The following is a 21,542-nucleotide window of genomic DNA, read 5'->3' as shown; positions in this document are numbered from 1 at the left end:
AAGTTAAATCAATGGGAAAATATAGTTGTGTCAAATATATCTAACAAGGATTTGAAATCCAAGATATATAGATAACTAACAAATATATATGACCAAAAGTCATTCGCCAATAGATAAATGGCTCAATGGTTATGAACAGTTCTCAAAAGCAGAATTGCAAGCTGTCAACAACTATATGAAAGAATTCTCCACTTCATTAATAAAAAGAGAAATGCAAATTTTAAAACCCTGAGGTTTCCCCTCACATCAAGCAAATTGACAAAGATAGCAAAAGATGACAATATCAATGTTGGAGGGATTAGAAAATAGATTTTATGTATGTCTTTTTTTACATCACCTAGATTTTCCCCATCTCTCCTGCCTCCCTCAAAACTGTCCCTCAAAACAAAGAACTTTTCTCAAAAAAAGACAAAAAGAGGGAAAAATCATCAAAGCCAATTAATCCATCCTCTTTCAGTTTTGTGGCAGATAATCCTGTGTAAGTTATACCAAAAGAAAAAGACAGTAATGCTGATGATAAGAACAATAACATTACTTCCTTATATTTGAATAGTGCTTTACTAGTATTTTCATATGCATTATCTTGTTACTTTACATTCTGTTTCCTTAGTTGCTTAATTACCCTCTTCATGTTTTAGCATTTTCCTTACTTTTTGTGAACATCTAATTGCAATTTGCCTCAACTACATTCAAAATATTCTTCCTCACTCTTTCTCATAAGGAAAAAAAATCAGTGTGTGGTGCTAAAATGGTTCATGAAGATCAATTGAAAGTGATCTTGTGGCTTGGTCAGATAACTGAATATTGCTTATAGCTATTCTAATCACATATTGGTCAGAGGCTGAAGAAACTAATAAAAAGTCAGTCCAGGAGTATGAGTTATATATGGCAGTGAAGAATGAACAATCACATTTAGATTGTGAGAGCTTCCATGTACTTGTTAGACCAAAATCATTAATAGTAGGAGATAAAGCTCTGAGCTTTCAGAAAGGTCTGTATTTTGAAGAATGTAGATTAAAATTGCATTAAATGGAATTCTGGTGCCACGCTAAATTCACTTCCTTAGAATTTGGCCAGGTCTTTTATATTGAATCTTATAATACTAAGAAAAAGTATGGGACCTTTTAATATGGGCTTATAGCAAGAATATAAGTCCAACTGTGACTTCATAAATATTACAGAATTTAGAATAATCATGTGACTGTTGGAATTACATTGCTAGGAGTCTGTTAGGTTCTTCCCTAGCAAATAGTGCTAAGGTGAGAAGTTAGGCTTGAACCATTCTAACATTAAGTCATGCTTCATGAACATAGAATGTAAAACAAAAAAGGACTTTATAAATCATTGTCTTACTCTATCATTTTAAAATAAAAAACTCATATTTGACTAAAGTAGAATTGCAGTGCTCAGACTGAGACTCGCTAGCAACTGAAGCTCTGAGGTCTGCAGCACTCTGTCCTTGGACGTAAGAGAATGCTCTGAAGATCCAGCAATATGAACTTCACAGAACAAGAAGAATCTAGCCCTAGGAGGTAGTGATAAACATAGGGCATAACAAAACCTAGGGAGAGCCCAAGCAAGGCCAACCACCCCACCCTACCCAAACATGTAGCAGGTGGCAGATCCTCGCCCTGGCATAAAGGTCCAATTCAAGAACTAAAGCTGGAGAGATGTAAATCAAGGAAAACAATGACTAATATTAAAAAAAATCATTATAGAGCTGTAATTCATCCAAAATAAGGAGCAAGTACCTCCATAATAACTGTTAAGTAAAAAAAAAAAATTACTTTCTAAAAGGACTACATGAATACCCTGAAAGAATATCAATGGATTTTTTTTTTTAATGAAATGAAGGTTCTGGAAGAAAGAATTGGATGAGAATAAAGAGCTTAGATGAGAAAATGGTAGACTTTATCCAGATAAAGATTTCCTTGAAAATTAAGATAGATGAAACAGAAATCAATTATTTTATGAGAGACCAAGAAATATAAGAAATATCAAAAGATTGGAAAATAGAAGAAACTATAAGATATTTGATATTTAAAACAATTGACCTGGAAAACACATCAAGAAAAGATAATTTAAGAATCATTGTAAATTCCTGTAAGCCACAACTTTTAAAGCCACCAATTATCTGTTGAAAGAAACCCCCAAAGAAAAAGTCCTAAGAATAGCATAACAAAAACTAAAGTTCTACATCAAAGACAAAATACAGCAAGCATTCAGAAAATGCCAATAGAGCACAGTTAGGATCACTTAAGACCTGGCAGCTTATACTGTAAACAAGAGAAGGTCTTAAAAGGCAGTATTCCAGAAGCAGAAGATATAAGCTTACAATAAAGAACAATTTCCCCTGAAAAAGCTGAGTATTATTCTACAGTTCAAAATGGATTTTTATGGTACAGATGATTTTTAAGCATTGCTGATGAAATGGCCAGGATAGAAACTTTGAAATACAAGCAGAAGAATTAAGAGAAACCTATAAAGCTCAATTTATTTAAGAAATTAGAAGTAGTAGTAATTGGTACAGTACAAATGTTCTAATGTGGGAGAAGAAACAAGTATCCTTCAGAATTTTAATGTCTTCAAAGGCTATTGAAGGTGTTAAATAAGAAAAAAAAATGTAGATGGGGTGGTTTTGGCTTAGTTTGGTTCTGAAGATATGAAAAAAAGAAAGATAAGGGAAGTTAAGAGGAAGCTACTAGTGTAGAAAAGGAGGGAGAAGGAGGTTGAACTTGTTATTTCTTAGAATTGAGGTATGTGAAGAGTGCACACAAACATGGAGAAAGGTGTGAGGAGAGTAAGCCTTAGATCAACTCAGCAAGCATTTATTAAGAGCTTACTCTATGTCAGGTACTATATAAATGCTGAGGATACAAAGAAAGGCTAAACAAAAACCAAAAACAGTATTTACTCTCAAGGAACTCATAGTCTCATGGGGGAGACAACATGCAAACAACTATGTACAATAAATACAAGGTAAATTGGAGGTGATCTCATAGGGAAGGCATGAGGGGGATCAAGAAAGACTTCTTGCAGAAAGTAGGATTTTAGCCGAGACTTGAAAGAAGCCAGGAGTAGATATGAGAAGGAGAGAATTCTAGGCATAGGGGACAGGCAGTGAAAGTGAACAAAGTCAGGAGATGAATTGTCTTGTGGAAGGAAAAGCAAGAAGGTCAGTGTCACTAGATCTTAGAGTACAGGTGTACAGGTACAGGTAGATCTTAGAGTGAGGTGTAAGGAGATTGGAAAGGCAAGAAAGGGCCAGGTTATAAAGGGCTTTAAAAAACAAACAGGATTTTATATTTGATCCTGGAGGTTATAGAAGCCACTGGAATTTATGGAATATGAGAATGACAAGGTCCAACTCAGGCTTTTGGAAGATCACTTTTGATAGTTGAGAGGAGGATGGATTGGAATAGTGAGAGATTTGAGGCAGGGAGATCAACCAGAAGTCTATTACAATAGTTCAGACATGAGGTGATGAGGGACTGCACCATGGTGCTAGCAGTGTCAGGAGGAAAGAATGGAGAATATATGAGATGTTGCAAATATAATATTGATAACTGGTAGACAGATGTATGTAGGTAGGGGACGATAATGAGAGCTGAGGATGACAACTAAGTTGCGAGCCTGGGTGACTAGGAAGTTAGTGGTGAATCTTATCTGGAATTGACAAAAGATGGTTGAACATATACATGCACGTGAAGAATTTAGTGTAGAAGTACAACATATTTAAGAGGGGAAAAGTAGAGATATAGAAAGTAACTAAGAAAGAAGGAAATACTAGGGTAGAATAACTGCCCCCAACCCTCAACAACTTCCTGATTTTGAAGGGAGAGTAAAAGGAAAAAGAAAAAAAGAAAATGCTAGAATCTAGAGGTAGAATAGATTTTCTCTTGGACACATTGTAGTATATGAACAAATTGTGGTATAGGAATGTAATAGGATATTATTTTGACATAAGAAATGACAAAGGAAACAATTTCAGAGAATCCTGGTGGTATGAACTGACACAAAATGAAATGAGCAGAACTAATAGAACAATTTATGCAAGGACAGTAAAAATGTAAAGGGAAAAGAACTTTGAAAGACTTAAGAACTCTGATAGAGGACATATGATGAAGCTTTATTCATCTCCTAACATAGGTAGGGGGCACAAGGCCAGTGAGTAGATTTGTTTGGCTCAAATGTGCTTATTTATTAAAGGTTTTTCTGTTTGTTTTTTTAAGCAACAAGGTGGGTAGACTTTATTGAACAGTGGTGATACCAATTTCAGATGTGGTGATAATGTGAGCAAATGCATATGAATTGGAAAGTAAGTAGCAGTGGGCAAATACTAGTCCAATTTGTCTGAAACATAAGAGTACGTGAGGGTAGTAGTATAAGAAAAGGCTGTCTAGGTAGGCTGTAGTCAGATTGTGGAGGGCCTCGAATGTTAGTGGAACCATTGAAGGACTTTTCATAGAGCAGTGACATGATCCAAGTATTAGGTTAGAAAGTTTACATAAGCAGCAATATGAAGGATAATTTGGAGAGAATATATAGTGAATTCAGGAAGATGAGTTTGAAAGTTGTTATATCCAGAAAAGAAGTCACAGAAGATAGTTTGCACATATAGGACAGAGCTTTGAAAGAAAAAGAGAAATGCTATGAAATATGTGCGTGATGTTATGGAAACCATAAAAGTGAGAGGCTACTGATCTTTTTAGGATCTTATGGGTGAATTAACAGATAGATAGAAGGAAGGAATGTGGGATAGAGATAAAAGAACATTCATACTATTTTTATCCCCTATATTTTATGATTCCTGTCATTTTCCTGATTCTGTCTAAAGTGATGTGGAAGTTCACAGGGCATTGTTTCACTTTTAGCTTTTCTGTGATCTTTTTAAAAATTTTTTTTATCATTTCTATTTAATGAATTAGGCAAGACTTTTAGTATTGTTATTTCTTTTCATTAAAATACAGAAAATGTCAGTAACAGCAGCTTCTTTGAAAGGGGGTAAAAGCATTTTTACAAATAAATTCTTTATGGCAAACCATTTAATATTCCTTTCCAAGATAATTGCAATCATTGGAATAATTGCTATCAAAAATGTGCCCTGATTTATTCACTTTAGGGTCTACAACTAATATCTAGAAACACTTGTATTCATTTGTTTTCCTCTTAAACACTATACTTCTGGGATCACAAATCCGATAAATAAATTAAAGTATATCGAAGTACCATGTTTCTGCCAACCTTACTCTAGAGTCAAGAGTTTTTAGCTTTGTTACTGTACTTGGTGTAATTATTCTTGAGCTTTTTCTATGTATCTCTCATCTGCTAATTATTCATTTGCTTCACATTACTCCTTTGGCTTGGTTGTAAATGACAGAACAAGGTGCCAGAAAGTCCAGACCAATGCTATGCCTCAGTTGAAACTGTTGTAGTTAGTAGCTCCAGCATTTGACTCATTGATATCATGACCACTGTGTCTCAGCTCTGGAATTGAGATGTGAAAAGCATCTGCCCAGTTTCTTTTGCTAATGAGATTTTACTAAAAAAATGAGCATAATGAAAAATGTTAGATCTTGGCAGAATGTACTGATGAAGTCTAATGAGCATAAGTGATTATTCCTGCAGACACTGAGTAAAGTCATTAAATCCTTAAAGTGGGCTTTTCCTTTAGGATAAAACCATCATTGTCTTCAGGGGTGACCTATATGTGAAATTTATTTTCTTATATTTTAAGATTCTCTTGTTAATAGTTCAGTGCTGCATAATATATTGCCCTACCTTAACTGCAAAGAATTACATTGAAGAGCAAGCCACTTAGACCAGGATTTTCAAGTGTTAGGCTAAGAAGAAAAATTATATGCTTTTCAGATTGTATGGATGAACGTGTAGATCTGGATATATACATACACATATAGAACTATTTAAAATAACAAATTATTCTGTTTAAAAGCATTCAGCTGCAAGTATGGCCTTGTGTTTTTAATTTCTAAACATTTGGAACTTAATTCTCATGAAGATGAAATTGACATCTGCTTATTAGTCAATGGCACCTTTAGTAGGGAAAGAACAGATTTCCTTTAAAACAAAACAAAAATTTAACACTCCAAAGCCACCACACTTTCCTATTAGGGGTAATGTAGGTAAACTGTATTATTCACTGTCAATAATTCTTAGGAACTCAGGTTGATTGCATCTGAAATTATGGTGACATTTATTGCATCATGGCATTGACAACACTACTATGTAACATACTAAAAGATTTTAATGCATGAGATCAACGAGTTTTAAGGGATAAATGGTATATTAAGAAAATATTAAAGGGCATTCACATTAGGATTTCTTGTGTGCCATATGAAAGCTGATATTATATTGTCTTATTTATAGGCCTTATCTGTAAAACTCTTAACTTTACCACTTTGACCTCATATGAGTAATTTAGAAACTAGATTCCAGATGAAAGTGTGAATGCTTTAGGAGCTCTAGTTTTTATAATGTACCTTGTAAAAAATTGCAATAGTAATACAAGCAATACCCTAACTTATGAAAAGTTCTTTTGGGAAATATTCTTTTGAATCTCTTCTTTACTCTTTCCCACTCTTGCCAAATTTATAATACACACACACACACACACACACACACACACGTATATATACATATACATTTACATATATATATATACACATATGTGTATATATATATATGTATGTGTGTGTGTGTGTGTATATATATACACATGTATATGTATATGTGTGTATATATATGTATATATATACACACATACACATAAAGAGAGAGAGACTGACCCCTACCATGTTAGCCTTGGGTCAGCCACAAAGAAGTATCCTACTAGAGTATTATTGAGGCCAAAAAGCAGACTAAGTGGTTGTATGGAAGTAGGAGTTGTGAAAAGAAGGAAAGTTGCGATTAGAAGGGTGGGGTTCCGGGATCTAGGTGTTAGAAATGAAGCAATCCCAAATGATAATGAAGTTCACACTGTGTCTCTCCTAACTTGTGGCTGATGTGGAAATAAAAGTCTATAAAGCCAACCAGGAAGCCACCATACTCATTTGTAAGGCAGGTATTGCCTATAATTATTAGTTTTTACAATGATCATTTATACAACCTGTCATTTTAACAAAATGAACTTTTTAATCCAGTGTATACAGTGGCCTCAGTAATAGGTGGAGATGTTATGTTAAAGTGGAAACAGTTCTAACTAAAGACTTCTTTAGTTGAAAAACAAAACTGTTTGCCAGTTAGGACATGAGCAACTGTCTATTTTATCTTCATTGAAATATCATCTGATCTGTAATAAAAGATGCCATATTTTTGGTTTTAAAATGTCTGTTATCATACAGAAGAATATGAATAGATGGCTATGTTATGATGTTACTTCTCCTTTGGAATAAGTAAGTACCAAATGTATTCAAAGAGAAATAAGTCTTTTATCTTCTTGATTTTTTCTTTGAAGTCTTAATGAGACTATAAGTAGTTAAATTCTCTTCTAGTGCTTTTTTATGTGTTAGAATTGTAACAAAAGTTAAAGTGTAGGCTCTTTATCAAATGTAAAATAGAATTTACATCCTTAATGTATCATATTTGCTAGGTGTTTAAATAACCATTTTTCTTATATGTTTACTTAAGTCTAGTCTATCAAAATGACAATGACATTTTCAGCATAGTTCTGTGAGCCATCTACTTGCTGTATTTATTGCTGATATGTATACCTTGGTTTTTCTGATTTTCCATCATACATAAATTCATATAATCCATTGAATTTTATGGAGAACTGACTTCTGATATATGAGACTTCTAAAACATGCTATAAGAAATATAGCCATTATCTTAGAGTGGTTGCATAAGTTTCCCAGGGCCCCAAATACTATAATTTATTTTGATCTTATTAGTGTGTTGTGTTAATTATGTAAAACTTTCTAATTCAATTCAGTAAACATTTAACAAGCAACTGCTATGTGTAAAGCTCTTGGGCAGATGTTAGGGGAGATAAAATAATAGATAAGATATAGCTGTCATGCTTACAATCTAATTATGAGGATAAAACAGGTATATAAATAACCATAATATAATATATGATAAATGGGGATTCTTTAAAATAGTTTAAGATGTATTTTATATTCATTCACTAATATCATACTCCCATACATCAACATGGCATGTATGTGAACCTGGGTTCTCAAAATCTATGCCAAGTCCTACCAAGTAAGACTTTGAGTTCAGACCAGCAATCAGTTGTTTAGCTGTTGAGTGACAGCTATCCTAGGTACGATAGGAAAGATATAGCATCAGGCTGACTGCTGGTTGGTAAAATTGGTGGTCACAGTAATTCTTAAAGGTCATCTACCAAGACTTTGAAGAATTATGATATATGTCAGTACAGTAAATGACCACTCCAGCTAAACCATAAATCTTTATATAATCAAACTATAGTTTTATGTTATACCTTTTAAGTTATAAAGAAAATTAGCAGATATTCAATACTCTTAACTTCCGCACACACAAGTAAGTCATAACAGCATACTTGGAATAAACAGAATCAATTAGTCAATTGGATAGTTAATTCTGTTTTATAGGAACTGTATGTTGGGATAATGCTATTTTATATTCAAGAGAAAGACATGGAATGGGCTCATATAGCTAAGATAGCAAATTAAAAGCTTCACCTTAACCATTTCTGGTAGGAATGGCATCTATTTTATATAGGCTGGGATGGCCTATGTATCATCCTAAGAATGGCCTAGGATTTGATTGTTCTACTGAACTAAAAGCATTAAAAAGACTAGCCTGTGGAAAGTTGGTGTTTTTGAAGTTTGATGTAGTTTCCACCACCCAGCAAAGTGTGGAAGTGTCAGAGAGCTGCTTTTTTTTTCCAAAGTAAATTGTGTTATTTTAATCTTATTGTAAGTAAATTTATTTTTATTGTGTTTTATGGCCCATGAGTGTTTCATTATGTTTCAGTCCCTATCCTTAATCAGTGGACTGGCCTGGACTAGGCCTGGCACAAAATATTTTACATAGTTAGCAAGATTGGATTGCAGTAATTTTATGGTTCATCATATAGTTAAAGTGGGGGAAGTGATGTACAAGTTACCAAACTTAGGTTATAGTACCCTTTACTTTCATATGGAGAGCATTCTCTATGGGAGAGGGCAGCTCATTAATTCAGTAAGATTAAGCCAATGAGTGATTTAAGGAGTTTTGGAGCATGTATAAAATTATTGCAAAACTTTTATTTCCTGACTCTTATTAATGGTTTAAAAAAAATTAGCTCACTGACCTAAGAGAAATAGAAGAAAATTGTTCTTTTAGCAATTAGAAACCAATATGAATGCACTTTTGGTTTTAAGGTTCATGCTTGAAGGCAGAGGGGTTGCTATGGACTTAGTAACAGCACGGTTGAAAAAGGTGTTGCTTATGGGGGTGGAAACTGATAACTACAGGTGTGAGAATGAGAGCTGAGATCTGCAAGTAGTAAAAGAGACTCAGGCTTGCCCTAATGCTGCTCCCCAGGGAGAGACTTCCTCCACAAGGTATACATGAGAGGGCAGGTTGGCTTTTACCACCAAGGAATCATTAGAACAATAGTTAATAAGATTGTACTCAAATGAGGGCAAATTAAGAATTTCTCTTGAGCTACAGAATTTCATCAGCTTGGTATGGTCACAGATTTACTTTTATGATGCCAGTTAAATCAGATAGAGACCTTGCATGAGGAATGACCATTATCCATTTTTAGATGGCTAAGATCAGCGTGCCTGAACCCACAAAGATGAATTTTCTCTGCATCTGATTCCCCATTATAGTTCAACCAGGGAAGTGAAATTTCACAAAGGGATGGCTTTGGTGGAATGACTCTGTGCAGCTTCAGGCATGGTTTGCCACCTCCTATAATCAGCCTGTGTTAGAAGCAATTAAATTCTGATTTCTGGGCAGAGCTCCACTTGAGTGGTATGAGGCTCTAACAGTGGGCTTCCCTTGCCTTGATTAGAGGCCTGAGTAAATTAACTAGTGAAATTTGAGTAGAAGATTGGGAAGTCTGGATTGTCTAGGCTGCCCACATAAATTGGCACTGATAGGAATGATATGAGAATGATATGAAGATATAATATGTCCATTGCCGTGTTATATGGGCAGAGGGTAATGTTATACTCTTATGTGAGTATCTTTAGGTGTGGCAATTGAAAAAAAAAGGTGGAAATGAAGATAATTCATCATTATCGCATGTGAGGGTATTAGTATGAAACTGTATCTAGATATTCAAGATCAGGGCAATAAAGATCCTTCTATCCTGCCCAAACGTAAGTCATCCCCTAAAGCTGCAACCCTACATCTGGTTGTTTCAAGCCACCCAGGACTCTGTATCCAGACTTATGGGAATCCTAAAGAAAAAAGAATGGCAAGAAGAGGGTGATTGACACTATCAAAGGCTATAGAGAAGTCAAGAAACATAAGAGCTATTCCCCAACTGATAAATATTCAAAGGATGTGAACAAGCAGTTTTCAGAAGAAGAAATCAAAGCTATTAATAGTCACATTGAAAAATGCTCTGAATCACTACTGATTAGAGAAATGCAAATTAAAAGAACTCTGAGGTACAACTTCATACCTACTGGATTGACTAATCTGACAGAAAAGGAAAACAACAAATACTGAAGAGGGTGTGGACAAATTGGGACACTAATGCATTGCTGGTAGAGTTGTGAACTAATCTAACCATTGTGGAAAACAATTTGGAACTATGCCCAAAAGGCTACAAAACTGTGCATACCCTTTCACCCAGCAATACCACTAATAGGTGTGCACCCCCAAAGAGATCAAAGAAAAAGGAAAAGGGCCTATTTTTACAAAAATATTTATAGCACCTCTTTTTGTGGTAGCAAAGAATTGGAAATGGAGAGGATACCCACCAATTGGTGAATGGTCGAACAAATTGTGGTATGTGATTGTGATGGAATATTACTTTACTATAAGAAATAATGAGGGGGATGGTTTCAGAAAACCTGGGAAGACTTATATGAACTTGTGCAAAGTGAAATTAGCAGAACCAGAATAATAGCAATATTGTAAGGATGATCAACTGTGAAAAACTTAGCTACTTTAATCAAGACAATGTTCCAAGAAAGTAGCACGGGACACATGATGAAAAATGCTATGTACCTCTGGAAAGAGAACTGATAAATTCTGAATGCAAATTCAAGCATACTTTTTTTAACTTTATCTTTCCTTTTTTTGTCTTTGTTTTCTTTTGCAACATGGCTAATATGGAAATATATATATTGTAGGACACACATATATAATCAACATCAAATTGCTAGCCTTCTCAAGGAGGGGGAAGGGGACAGAGGGAGAGAATTTGGAACTCAAAATGTTAAAAATGAATGATAAAAAGTTTTTGGCATGTCATTGGGAAATATTTAATGAAATAGATATTTTTTTAAATGTATTTTTTTATTTTTAATTTATAGAATAAAACAAACATTTCTATATGATAGGGTAATAAAAGAGATGATTGCACATGAAATTGCAAATCTATTATGTACAACTTGCTATTTCTTTTAAATATATAATAAAGTTATTACGTAAAATTCTTTTTCCCCCTTCTTTCTTATGGACCCATTCTGTACCATTGCTTTTGATCAAAGTGCCCATTTTACTTCAAAGGAGGCCCAAGATTAGATCTACACCATAATATTTCCTAGATTTTACATCTCTCATGCTGTCTTCAAGCAGTTGGCATTGTTGAATGCTAGACTGCCTGGACTTTAGAATTAAGCGCTTAATTGGGACATCTAAATGTCTCACCTCCCAGAAGATGTCTCTGTGATGAATTGGAGCTACTCTAGGAAAAAGAAGAGCTCTCTCTGACCTTCAAGAATGCTTGCCTCTTAAGATGGACTACTTTAGAGAGGTTTACTCTCCCTGATACTACCTCTTTCTGTCCCCTGCACCTAGTTGCCCGGGCATGGAGGTTTTTCTTCTATGTTCTATTATGTCCCAAGGAAACAGTTCAGGTCCGCCTTAAATGGTAGATCTTTTTTCCCTTTATATGGCTCCTTCCTAGAAAGGGCTTGGGTATAGAATTGTTCAGAAACACTTTGCTTTCTAGTGACATATGGAAAGGGAAAATGCTTTTGCACAATTATTCAGAATGGAATTCACTTGGGGAAAAAAGTGTCCTTTTTCAGACTTGGTGACAATGTTGATTCACTGGGTGAAGATAAAAGGGAGTCTTCATCCAGTTCGTACAGAAGAACTAGGGGCAGCCCCTCTGTAGAGTTCTCAAAAAGTGTAAAGATTTGATATCCCTCTATGGTGTTTCCAGGGAGGAGAGTTTTTTGGATGATCCAGGGAATACTTAGTAGTTGGTGGTACAGGGCAAGCTTCACCCCTCATATCACTGATTCAAGAGGCTTATGATCTCAACCCTGATCAGAATCAGTGACTGTGTTTGAGATGTTGACATTGGTGCTGTGTCTGTGATGCTTCTGGTGCTAAGGTTCATTATCACCATTTTATATTGGGAGACTATCTACACACTGCTCCTGTTATTACCCTTACTATATTGACTATAGATTTTTAAAGTACTTTTATTTTTTTTCATCTTTTATTTTTACTGTCCTTCAGTGCTACCTACCATAGACTTCTTCCTAAGGCAAGAGCTGTTTTGTAATGGTCTTAAGACCATTTAAGTGATAGAAGATCCCTTAGGTGTTTTAGGGGGGAATCTTAGCGCAGAGGGGTGGGATATGGTAGAAACAGCATCTATTTTCCAAAGCTTTGATGGTTTCACTTTAAAGAGGCAAGGAGACGATCTTTGGAATTTGTTTGGTCCTGAGTATTCAAGGCATAAAAAGGTCAACTTATAGGGAATTGCTGTTTCTGAGATCTAGCAGAGTTCCCATTGTCATGCAGGATATCTTCCTGACTCAGCAATTGCTGCCTTGGTAAGCATGGATGCAGAAGGGAAGAGTCTATTTTCAGTAAACTTATTTTATTTCATTTTGTGGTCCACAGATGTTGCATTATTTTCTAATCCCTAGCTTGAATCGTCGAGCTGGCCCAAGCTAGGCTTGGCCTGGAACACCATTAAGAAAGTATTAATGTCCTTTGTTTTTATATCACTTCATTTCCCAATATATTTCTCTCCTTTTATCCAGAGATTCATCATTATAACAATGAATAAAAAAGAAAGAATAAAGAAAGTTCAGCAAAACTGACACATAAATAATTTCTTAGAGTATGTACAATATTTTTATAAATGTAGCCCCCCCGCACTTCATAAAGGAAGTGTTAGAATTGTGTTTTTACATATCTTGATCATTATAATTCCGCAGCATTCTATTTCAGTTTTAGTTTTTGTTATCATTCCTTTCATACTTACATTGCCATTGTGTATATTGTTTCCTGGTTCTGCTTCTTTTACTTTGCTAGCTTATATGTCTTCTCATATCTCCCTTTATTCTTCATGATAATAATTTTTTTAAAGCACAGTAGAATAATCTGTTACATCCATGCACCACTATTTGTTTACCCATCCCCTAATCTATGGGCAACTACTTTGTTTTCAATTCTTTGCTACCTTACAAAATGTTTTTATAAATATTTTAGTGTCTCTTGGTCCTTTCTTTCCTTCTCTGACCTTCTTGGCATATTGTGTATACCTATCAGTGGGATCTCTGTCAAAGGATATGTACATATTATTCACTTTCTTAGTATAATTCAACATTGTTTTTCAGAATGGTTAGACAATTAGTGTTCTACCAATAGTTTATTAGTGTGCCTGTCTTTCCACAAAGCCTTTACCATTCCATATGGATGAATTAAAACCATTTATTAAGTGCTTACTGTGCTCATTAGTGGGAAAACAAATGGAAAAGCAAGACAGTTCCTGCTTTCAAGCAATTCATCTTCCATTAGAAAGCAGCCTATCTAAGCAGCTTTAGCTAGAAGTCAGATGTAAAAGCACAGTGGTCCTTATGGCACAATGGCAAATCAGATTTCAATATATATTTTTATTAATTTCCATGGATAATGCTATATTTGCATCTGACCTTAAACTGTTTAACAGTACCAAAGACTTTTTTGTTGAGAACTTTTTTGAGGGGGTCTTTAGTAGCTGAAGCTGACAAGTTAGGGGTTGTGTCACCTGCAAAAACAGTAGCCAATTCATATCTTGACTTAGATTGATAGATGGATGATAGATGCAATGACTAGGCTGAAAAAAACATCAGTTGTTTGGAAAGCACTGATCTTCCCAGGATTCTTGTGCACAGGGTCATAGGATGTCTTTATTGTATACGAGTGGAGTTAGTAGTCCAGATAGTGACAGTGGTTTGACCCACCTGGCACATGATGCTTCCTCTCTCAGTGCATCTTATTTCTTTACTAGGATCTCTTGCCTATTCCATTGTACTATTCCCCTGTTTGTTATCTTTGCTTAATTTGCTGGATGTTAATTGAAATTTCAAAGTTATTTTGATTTGTATTCTCTTATTATTAGTGATTTGGAGTAATATTTCATTTGGTTATTAAAAGCCTTGCAATTCTTTTGAGAACTGTTTATTCATATCTTTTGAACATTTGTCTGTTAGGGAATGAATTGTGGCCTTATATTTTTGTATTAGTTCCCTGTATATTTGTTTTATTTTAGACCCTTGTTAGAGATATTTGATACAAAGATATTTTTCCCAATTGAGAATTTTCCTTCTTATCCTAATTGTATTGATTTTATTCACGAAAAAGCTTTTCAGTTTTATCTATCTGAAGTAATCTTTTTTATCTTTTGTCATCTTTTCTCCTGAAATACACTTGATTTGGTGTCTTCTAATTTTTTTATGGTCTGATCTTTAATATTCAGCTTGTGGGTATACATATACATACATATATGTATGTATGTATGTATGTATGTATGTATACACACACACATATATATATGTGGGGGTGGGAAGGAGGAAGGAGAGAGAGAGAGAGCGAGAGCACTTATAGTGTGTGATATAAGATGTTAATCTAAACCTAATTTCTGCCAAACTGCTTTACAGTTCTCCCAGCAATTATTGTCAAATAGAAAATTATTTCCCAAGTAATTTATATTCTCTGCTTTATCAAAAACTGGGTAGTTGAGTTTACTTGTTTCTGATTCATCCTTATATATTTTGTTTCACTGATCTGCTTATAAGTTTTTAGCCAGTATCAAATAATGTTGATGATTATTTGTATAGTATAATTTAAAATCTAAAGCTATTCTCTGTTCATTCCTACTTTTCATCATTATTTCCCTGGAAATTTTAAAACTTTTATTTCTCCAAGTGAATTGCTTTGTTATTTTACCTAACTCCTTTAATTATCTCCTTATATTTTGATTTTGAGTACTAAATCTATAAATTCGTTTAAGTGGTGTCAACATTTTATCATATTGGCATTGCCCTGCTAATGTACATGGAATGCCTCTCCAGTTGTTTGCCATTTTTTATTTCTTTAAACAATGACTTGTTGATGAACCTCTACAAGTCTTGAGTGTTCTTTGGCAGATTGATTCTCAGATAATTTATGATTTTGTGGCGATTTTGAATTGAACTTTCTATTTTTTTTTACTGGATTTTGTTATTGTTATGTAGGAATGCTGTTAATTTTTCACAACCATTTTAAATAAAGTTCATCATTTGTGTTTTCAGTATCACCCCACTTACACACACAATGCTAGTTATGGAAAATTAGAATCCCAGGATTCCTGTTATATACTATTTAGCATGGCCCTGAGATTATAAGGGAAGTGAGATATAGTCTTTTGTTCATGAGGATTCCCCCCAAATACTTTAATTTGCTTAGAAAGAACAAGACAGGAGTAGCAGTAACCTAAAGATATTAGATGTGAACTACTTTACTGACCCACTTAAAGATAGTTAATGTTGTCCTTATTTCTTTGAAACTATGTCCAAAGGGCTATAAAACTGTGTATACCTTTTGATCCAGCAATACCACTGCTAAGTCTATAACCCTGAGACATAAAAGGGGGGTGGGGTAAAGGACCTATTTGTACAAAAATATTTATAGCAGCTCTTTTTGTGGTGACTAAAACTTAGAAATCAAAGGGATGGCCATCAATTGGGGAATGGCTAAACAAGCTGTGGTATCTGATTGTGATGGAATATTATTACACTATAAGAAATGAGGATGATTTCAAAAAACCTGGAAAGAATTACATGAACTGATGCAAAGTGAGCAAAACTAGGAAGGTATAGCAATGTTGTACAAGTATGCAACACAGTACCAGCAATATGTACAATGAAAAACTGTGAATGACTTAGCTGTTCTCAGCAATACAATGATCTAAGACGATCCCAAAGGACCAATGATGAAGCAGATTCTCTGCTTCCAGGGAAAAAACTGATATTGTCTGAATATAGACTGAAGCATTTTTTTCTTTTCTTTTTATTCTTTTTTTTTAATTAGAATTTTCTTGTACAAAATGACTAATATGGAAACATTTTACATAATTGCACATGTATAGCCAGTATCTGATTGCTTACCATCTCAGGGATGGGGAGGGGAAAGTGGGAGGGAAGGATAGAATTTGGAACTCAAAATTAAAAAAAAAACCCAAATGTTAAAAAAAATTGTTTAACATGTAGTTGGGGAAAAATAAAATATTATACATTAAAAAAGAAAAAAGAACATTGCCCATATTTCTTGTTGCAGTTGCCAGTGACCAATTTTTAATATTTTGTCCCCATTTTTATGTGTTATAGGGTCCATTAGAAAATGACTTGGTGGTTCATGTAGCCCTGGTAGCAGAAAGTCAACGGTATGTATTTCAAATATGATGAGGATTTTTTTCTTCAAAATAGTTTTTAAAATATGTATTGTGAAATAATTTCGTAATCTCCTTAGCTGAAATTTGAAGAAATTTTATTTGGGAGGGGACATTAACTTAATATGAAATATAAGCATAAAATCCTACTTATTTTTCTGTCAAAGTACTAATGTTCTCATTCTTCAGTATTTTTTGGGTCTCCTTTAGCAAGCTGTTGACTTGTTTTTCATGATTTTCTTGCATCACTCTCATTTCTCTTCCCAGTTTTTCCACTACTTCTCTTACTTGCTTCTCAAAATCTTTTTTGAACCCTTCCATATTTTTATTGGAGGCTTTGAATGTAGGAGCTTTGACTTTGTTGTCTTCTTCTGGTTGTATGTTTTCATCTTCTTTGTCATGAAAGAAGGATTCTATGGTCTGACTTTTTTTGTGTGTGCAGTTTGCTCACGTTCCCAGCCAATTACTTAAATTTTAAACTCTTTGTTAAGGTAGGGGTCTGTTTCCAGTGTGGAGAATGTACTGTCCCAAGCTTCAGGGGTTTTGTGCAGCTGTTTTCAGAGATATTTCTAGGCACCTGTAAATTTTCCATTCTTCCAAGATGGTATGATCAAGGGCAAGGTGTGTACTCCTTTCTTGGCCTGTGCTCTGGTCTATGAGTGACTACAGGTACTCTTTTCTGCCTTGGAACTGTGAGGAGGATTCTCTCTTCACTACTACTACAAGCTCCACCATGCCAGTGCTCCTCCTCACCCCTGGATCTCCACCCAGAACTGTGACCCAGATCCAACCATGGGCAAAGCAAGAGAATCCTGCCTCAGCACCAGCAAAGAGATCCCTGCAGTCCCCTTCTGATCAGCCACTTGATTCCCCCTCAGTCTGTGGGCTTAGAGCTTTGTAAGCAGCTGCTGCCCTGGAGCCATGCTGGGACTGGTACTGGGACCAAGCTTCTCTCTCACTGCAGTCACAGACCTTTCCTACTGACCTTCTAAGTTGTGTTTGGCATTTGTGGGTTGAGAAGTCTGGAAACCACTACAGCTGCCTGTGATTCAATCCTCTGAGGACTGCTCTAGGATTGCTGAGGCCTGGTCTTTGCCTATGCACCCATGCTGAACTGTATTCCTCTCCCAGCCCAGTGCAATAGACCTTTCCAATTAACCATCCAGGTTGTCTTGGGCTGGAAATTTGTTTCACTCTCTCTTTTTGTGGGTTCTGCTGCTGTGGAATTTGTTTAGAGCCATTTTTCACAGGTATTTGGAGGGCTTTGGGGGAGGGCTCAAGCAAGTCACTGCTTTTACTCCGCCATCTTGGCCCCATCCCTCTGTTCTCATTCTTTCAAAGATATTTATCCAACCATACTTTGGCTTTAAAGCTCCTCCATCAAAGGATAGTGCCTGTTACAAGCTTCGGATCCCTATGCTAAAAATGTCTCAACTGTTGTTTTGTTCTAGCTTACAAGTTTTTCTCAACACATATGGTATCCAAACACAGACTCCACAGCAGGTTGAGCCCATTCAGATATGGCCTCAGCAGGAACTTGTGAAGGTAAGTCACTGTATCACTCAACTCTCTCCTTCTATGAGATTCTTAGATTTGATCAAAATAGGAGTTTTTTTAGTTCTGAGATTCATTATTTGGCATTTTATCCTAATAAAATCACAATTTGCATGTAATCATTAATGCTGAATAACAACTGCTTTATATATGCCTAAATATTATTTGGTTTCATATTATTCAGTCATGTAAAATGCCAGAATCATCTCCACTATTCAAATTGCTTGTTATTATATAGAAGTGATCCTGACTCTAAACTCTCAAAAAGCTAGGCCCAGGCAGTGTAAGTTCTAACAGGTCTTCCCAAGCTGGACGGGTTTCTATTTTGGGTTTTACAATATGTTTTTTGTACAAGAACCAACCCAACTAATTTTAGAGAGCCTTATCACCAAGTTGACTGCAGAGTGATGAATTTCTCAGGTGCAACCATTCACCTAGGCCATCTGGTAAGGCTTAGAGAGGTTGTGATTTGTATCTGTGCAGGGAAGATCCAGTGGCAAAATCATGTATCCTTAAAGTATGTGGTTTATGTCATCTTTTTCCATGACCAGAGTCTATAATTTACACAGAAGTCTATCTTAACTTAATAGCAGGTTATCCTAAATCATAATAATCTCTATAATTGTCATTTACATAAAAATTTTCTATATTTTGAATCTCATTGAAGAAACTACTTCAGAAATAAAAAAAATTAAGATGCTTATTCTCCCCTTCCCATAATTTGTACTTTAAAATAACTTCTATTTTTGTTTTTTATTTAATTTAAATTATATTGTTATGAATGAGTACCATTTCATAATTTTAGGTAACGCATACTATAAATAGTTCTCTGATGCCATTAGGTATCAGTCTATAACCTTATCATCTTTATCATAGTCAAATTATTCTCTCAGGTTGTCAGAGACACTATGGTACCATGAAAGAATCACTGGTGTGGTCACTGAGAGATTTAGGTTCTTGTCCTGACTCTGCAACTCCCTAGCTTTTTGAATATGACAAAATATTTAGCTTCAATTTTCTCATTAGCAGAATGGAACTGGATTTGGATTACAAGTGCTCAAATGCCAGCTTGCCACTTCCTCTCACTGAGATTCAATTTTCTCATCTGTAAAGTTTGGCATTTGGCCCAGAGAAATCCACAAGATCCCTTCCAATTCTAAATCTTCTGATTCTCTGTCATGGATGCATCTCTACAATTAGGATATTATTACAGCTGTGCCAATCCAGAAGTCATCTGATCAAATAAACTTAAAAATCTTCAGAACCAACTTCATATGTCACCATCTTTTTAAATTGAAAGCAATCATAATTACTAGTTGAGAAGAAACATGGCATAATGGATAGAGCTGGTCTGAGCTTCAGAAATCCTGGGTTCAAGTTCTGTCTTTCCCACATTCTTGATACATAACCCTGGGCCAGTCACTTAACTTCTCAGTGCCCCAAACTACCAAATGACAGAGAAAAGTACCATTCTGAGCTGATGGAAGGAGTTCTTACTGGGAGCTCTCTACACCTATGAAATCACTAGACTAGTTCCCCCACTCCCTCAAAAAAAAATTACGGTTTAAGTACACAATTTGTATGTGAGAAAACTGAAGAGGCACACATGAGTAGTAAGGGGCAGAGCTATTATTGGAACTTTGTTCTCTGACCTCCAACCCAGGGTTCTTACTGTCTTTCCCCTTTCTGCTGTCATGCGTGTTTAAAGAGTAAACATTATTCTTTCATTTTAAGTGTTGTCTCTGTTTTTATGGCCTTTCACTCTTTTACCTCAAGTTCTTAGGATGTATTCTAGTGAGTTGTAGCATAAAGGCCAACCTTTTAAATTTCCATAAGAGATCTTCTGGGACTTTTATTGCACACGGTGTCTCACAACGTGATGAAGATGACATTTTTTGCTTCCTGGTATTGGTATTATAGCAGACTTCTGTAGTGCATATCTGCAACAAAAGAGCATGCCTGTACTTCTGAGTCTTTTGATCACTGTTATAACATTTTGTGTAGATAAGTACATGAAATTTTGTAGTATGTACAGTCTAATCTGACATGTATGAAGATTTTCAAGACCACATATGAGAAATCACAAATATGTCTGGGATAACTCTAGAGGGTTCAAGTTCTTTTTCTTATAAAGAAGAAAATCTTAAAGGATGTCTAACTATGTCACTGGCTTTTTCACTTATAAGAAGGTGCTAACTATGATTGCTTTTTAAGAAATAAATCTAAAGTAATCTAGACAGATACATTTTGTTTGAAAGAAGAATACAGCAAGTTACACAAAAAAGAATTGTAGTTTCCATATGCAATCTTTTTTTTTTAGTTATACTGTGTTATGGAAATGCTTGTTTTATTACATAAATTAAAAATAAAATAAATTTTTAAAATTTTTAAAAAGGAAGAAAAATGGAGGTTGGTCATGGGAAGAGGAATGCCACCTAACGTCTTCTTGTCATTCACATTGAATCAGTTCTGTGTATTCAAAATGAGTTTTCTACTGCTTTCTTTTGCTTACATTTTACGTGACGTTTTACAGTTAATGTTTGTTTCAAAAATAATTTCCCCTTTGGATGCTCTTCTGCTGTGCTGCAATGTTGCGTAGGATTTTGTTATTCAAGCAAATTATGTCTGATGCTTATTACTATGTGATCTTTAAAAGTCACTTAATTTCCCTGGGCCTTAGTTTCCCCATGTGTACAGTGGGGGAAGTTTAACCAGCTATACTCTGAGCTCTCTCCATCCCTAGATCTATGATACTTTTCAAGTAGCTGTTTGCTGGAGTGAAAGAGTTATAGAAGCTCAGACACGCCTCCTAAATTTTTGTACATCTGCAGTCAGTAAGCTAGGCTGGCACAGGTACATTTGAAGAGCTGAGGACATGAATGGCATAAAACTATTTAAAAATAATGCAGAATGAAAACCAAAAAAAAAGTGATTGGTTCATTGTGGTATATTATACAAAATCCATAGCAAGTTTATAAAAAAAAAAAGAAATCAGGAATTAGGGGAAACACCTCAGCTAACAGCATGTGGTGGCAGACTAAAAGAACCCTTGGCAAAATAAACGTTGCTTATTTGGCTTCAGAGCTGTAAGAGATCTTACAAGTAACCCAGTCCAACTAAAATGCATAAATGAGGAACTCAGGCTGAGAGAGGTAAAGTG

At 35.1% G+C, this 21,542-nt stretch overlaps 1 protein-coding gene across 5 annotated transcripts in view; it reads left to right on the top strand.

The window, feature by feature from the left end:
* The window catches only part of PHKB (phosphorylase kinase regulatory subunit beta), a 242,117-nt gene that overhangs the window by 170,389 nt on the left and 50,186 nt on the right, over window positions 1-21,542 (top strand). For all 5 annotated transcript variants that reach the window (XM_020985103.2, XM_020985102.2, XM_078150090.1 and 2 more), the window contains 2 exons: window positions 16,767-16,822; window positions 18,280-18,373. In XM_020985103.2, the coding sequence (XP_020840762.1) occupies window positions 16,767-16,822; window positions 18,280-18,373 (150 nt within the window). The remainder of the gene's footprint in view (window positions 1-16,766; window positions 16,823-18,279; window positions 18,374-21,542) is intronic.

The sequence above is a fragment of the Phascolarctos cinereus genome, unplaced genomic scaffold (genome assembly GCF_003287225.1).
Source record: "Phascolarctos cinereus isolate Bilbo 61053 unplaced genomic scaffold, phaCin_HiC Scaffold_2;HRSCAF=192, whole genome shotgun sequence".
Classification (NCBI taxonomy): domain Eukaryota; kingdom Metazoa; phylum Chordata; class Mammalia; order Diprotodontia; family Phascolarctidae; genus Phascolarctos; species Phascolarctos cinereus.
Note: the sequence above shows the minus strand (reverse complement) of the source record. Positions and strands in the feature narration are given on the sequence as shown.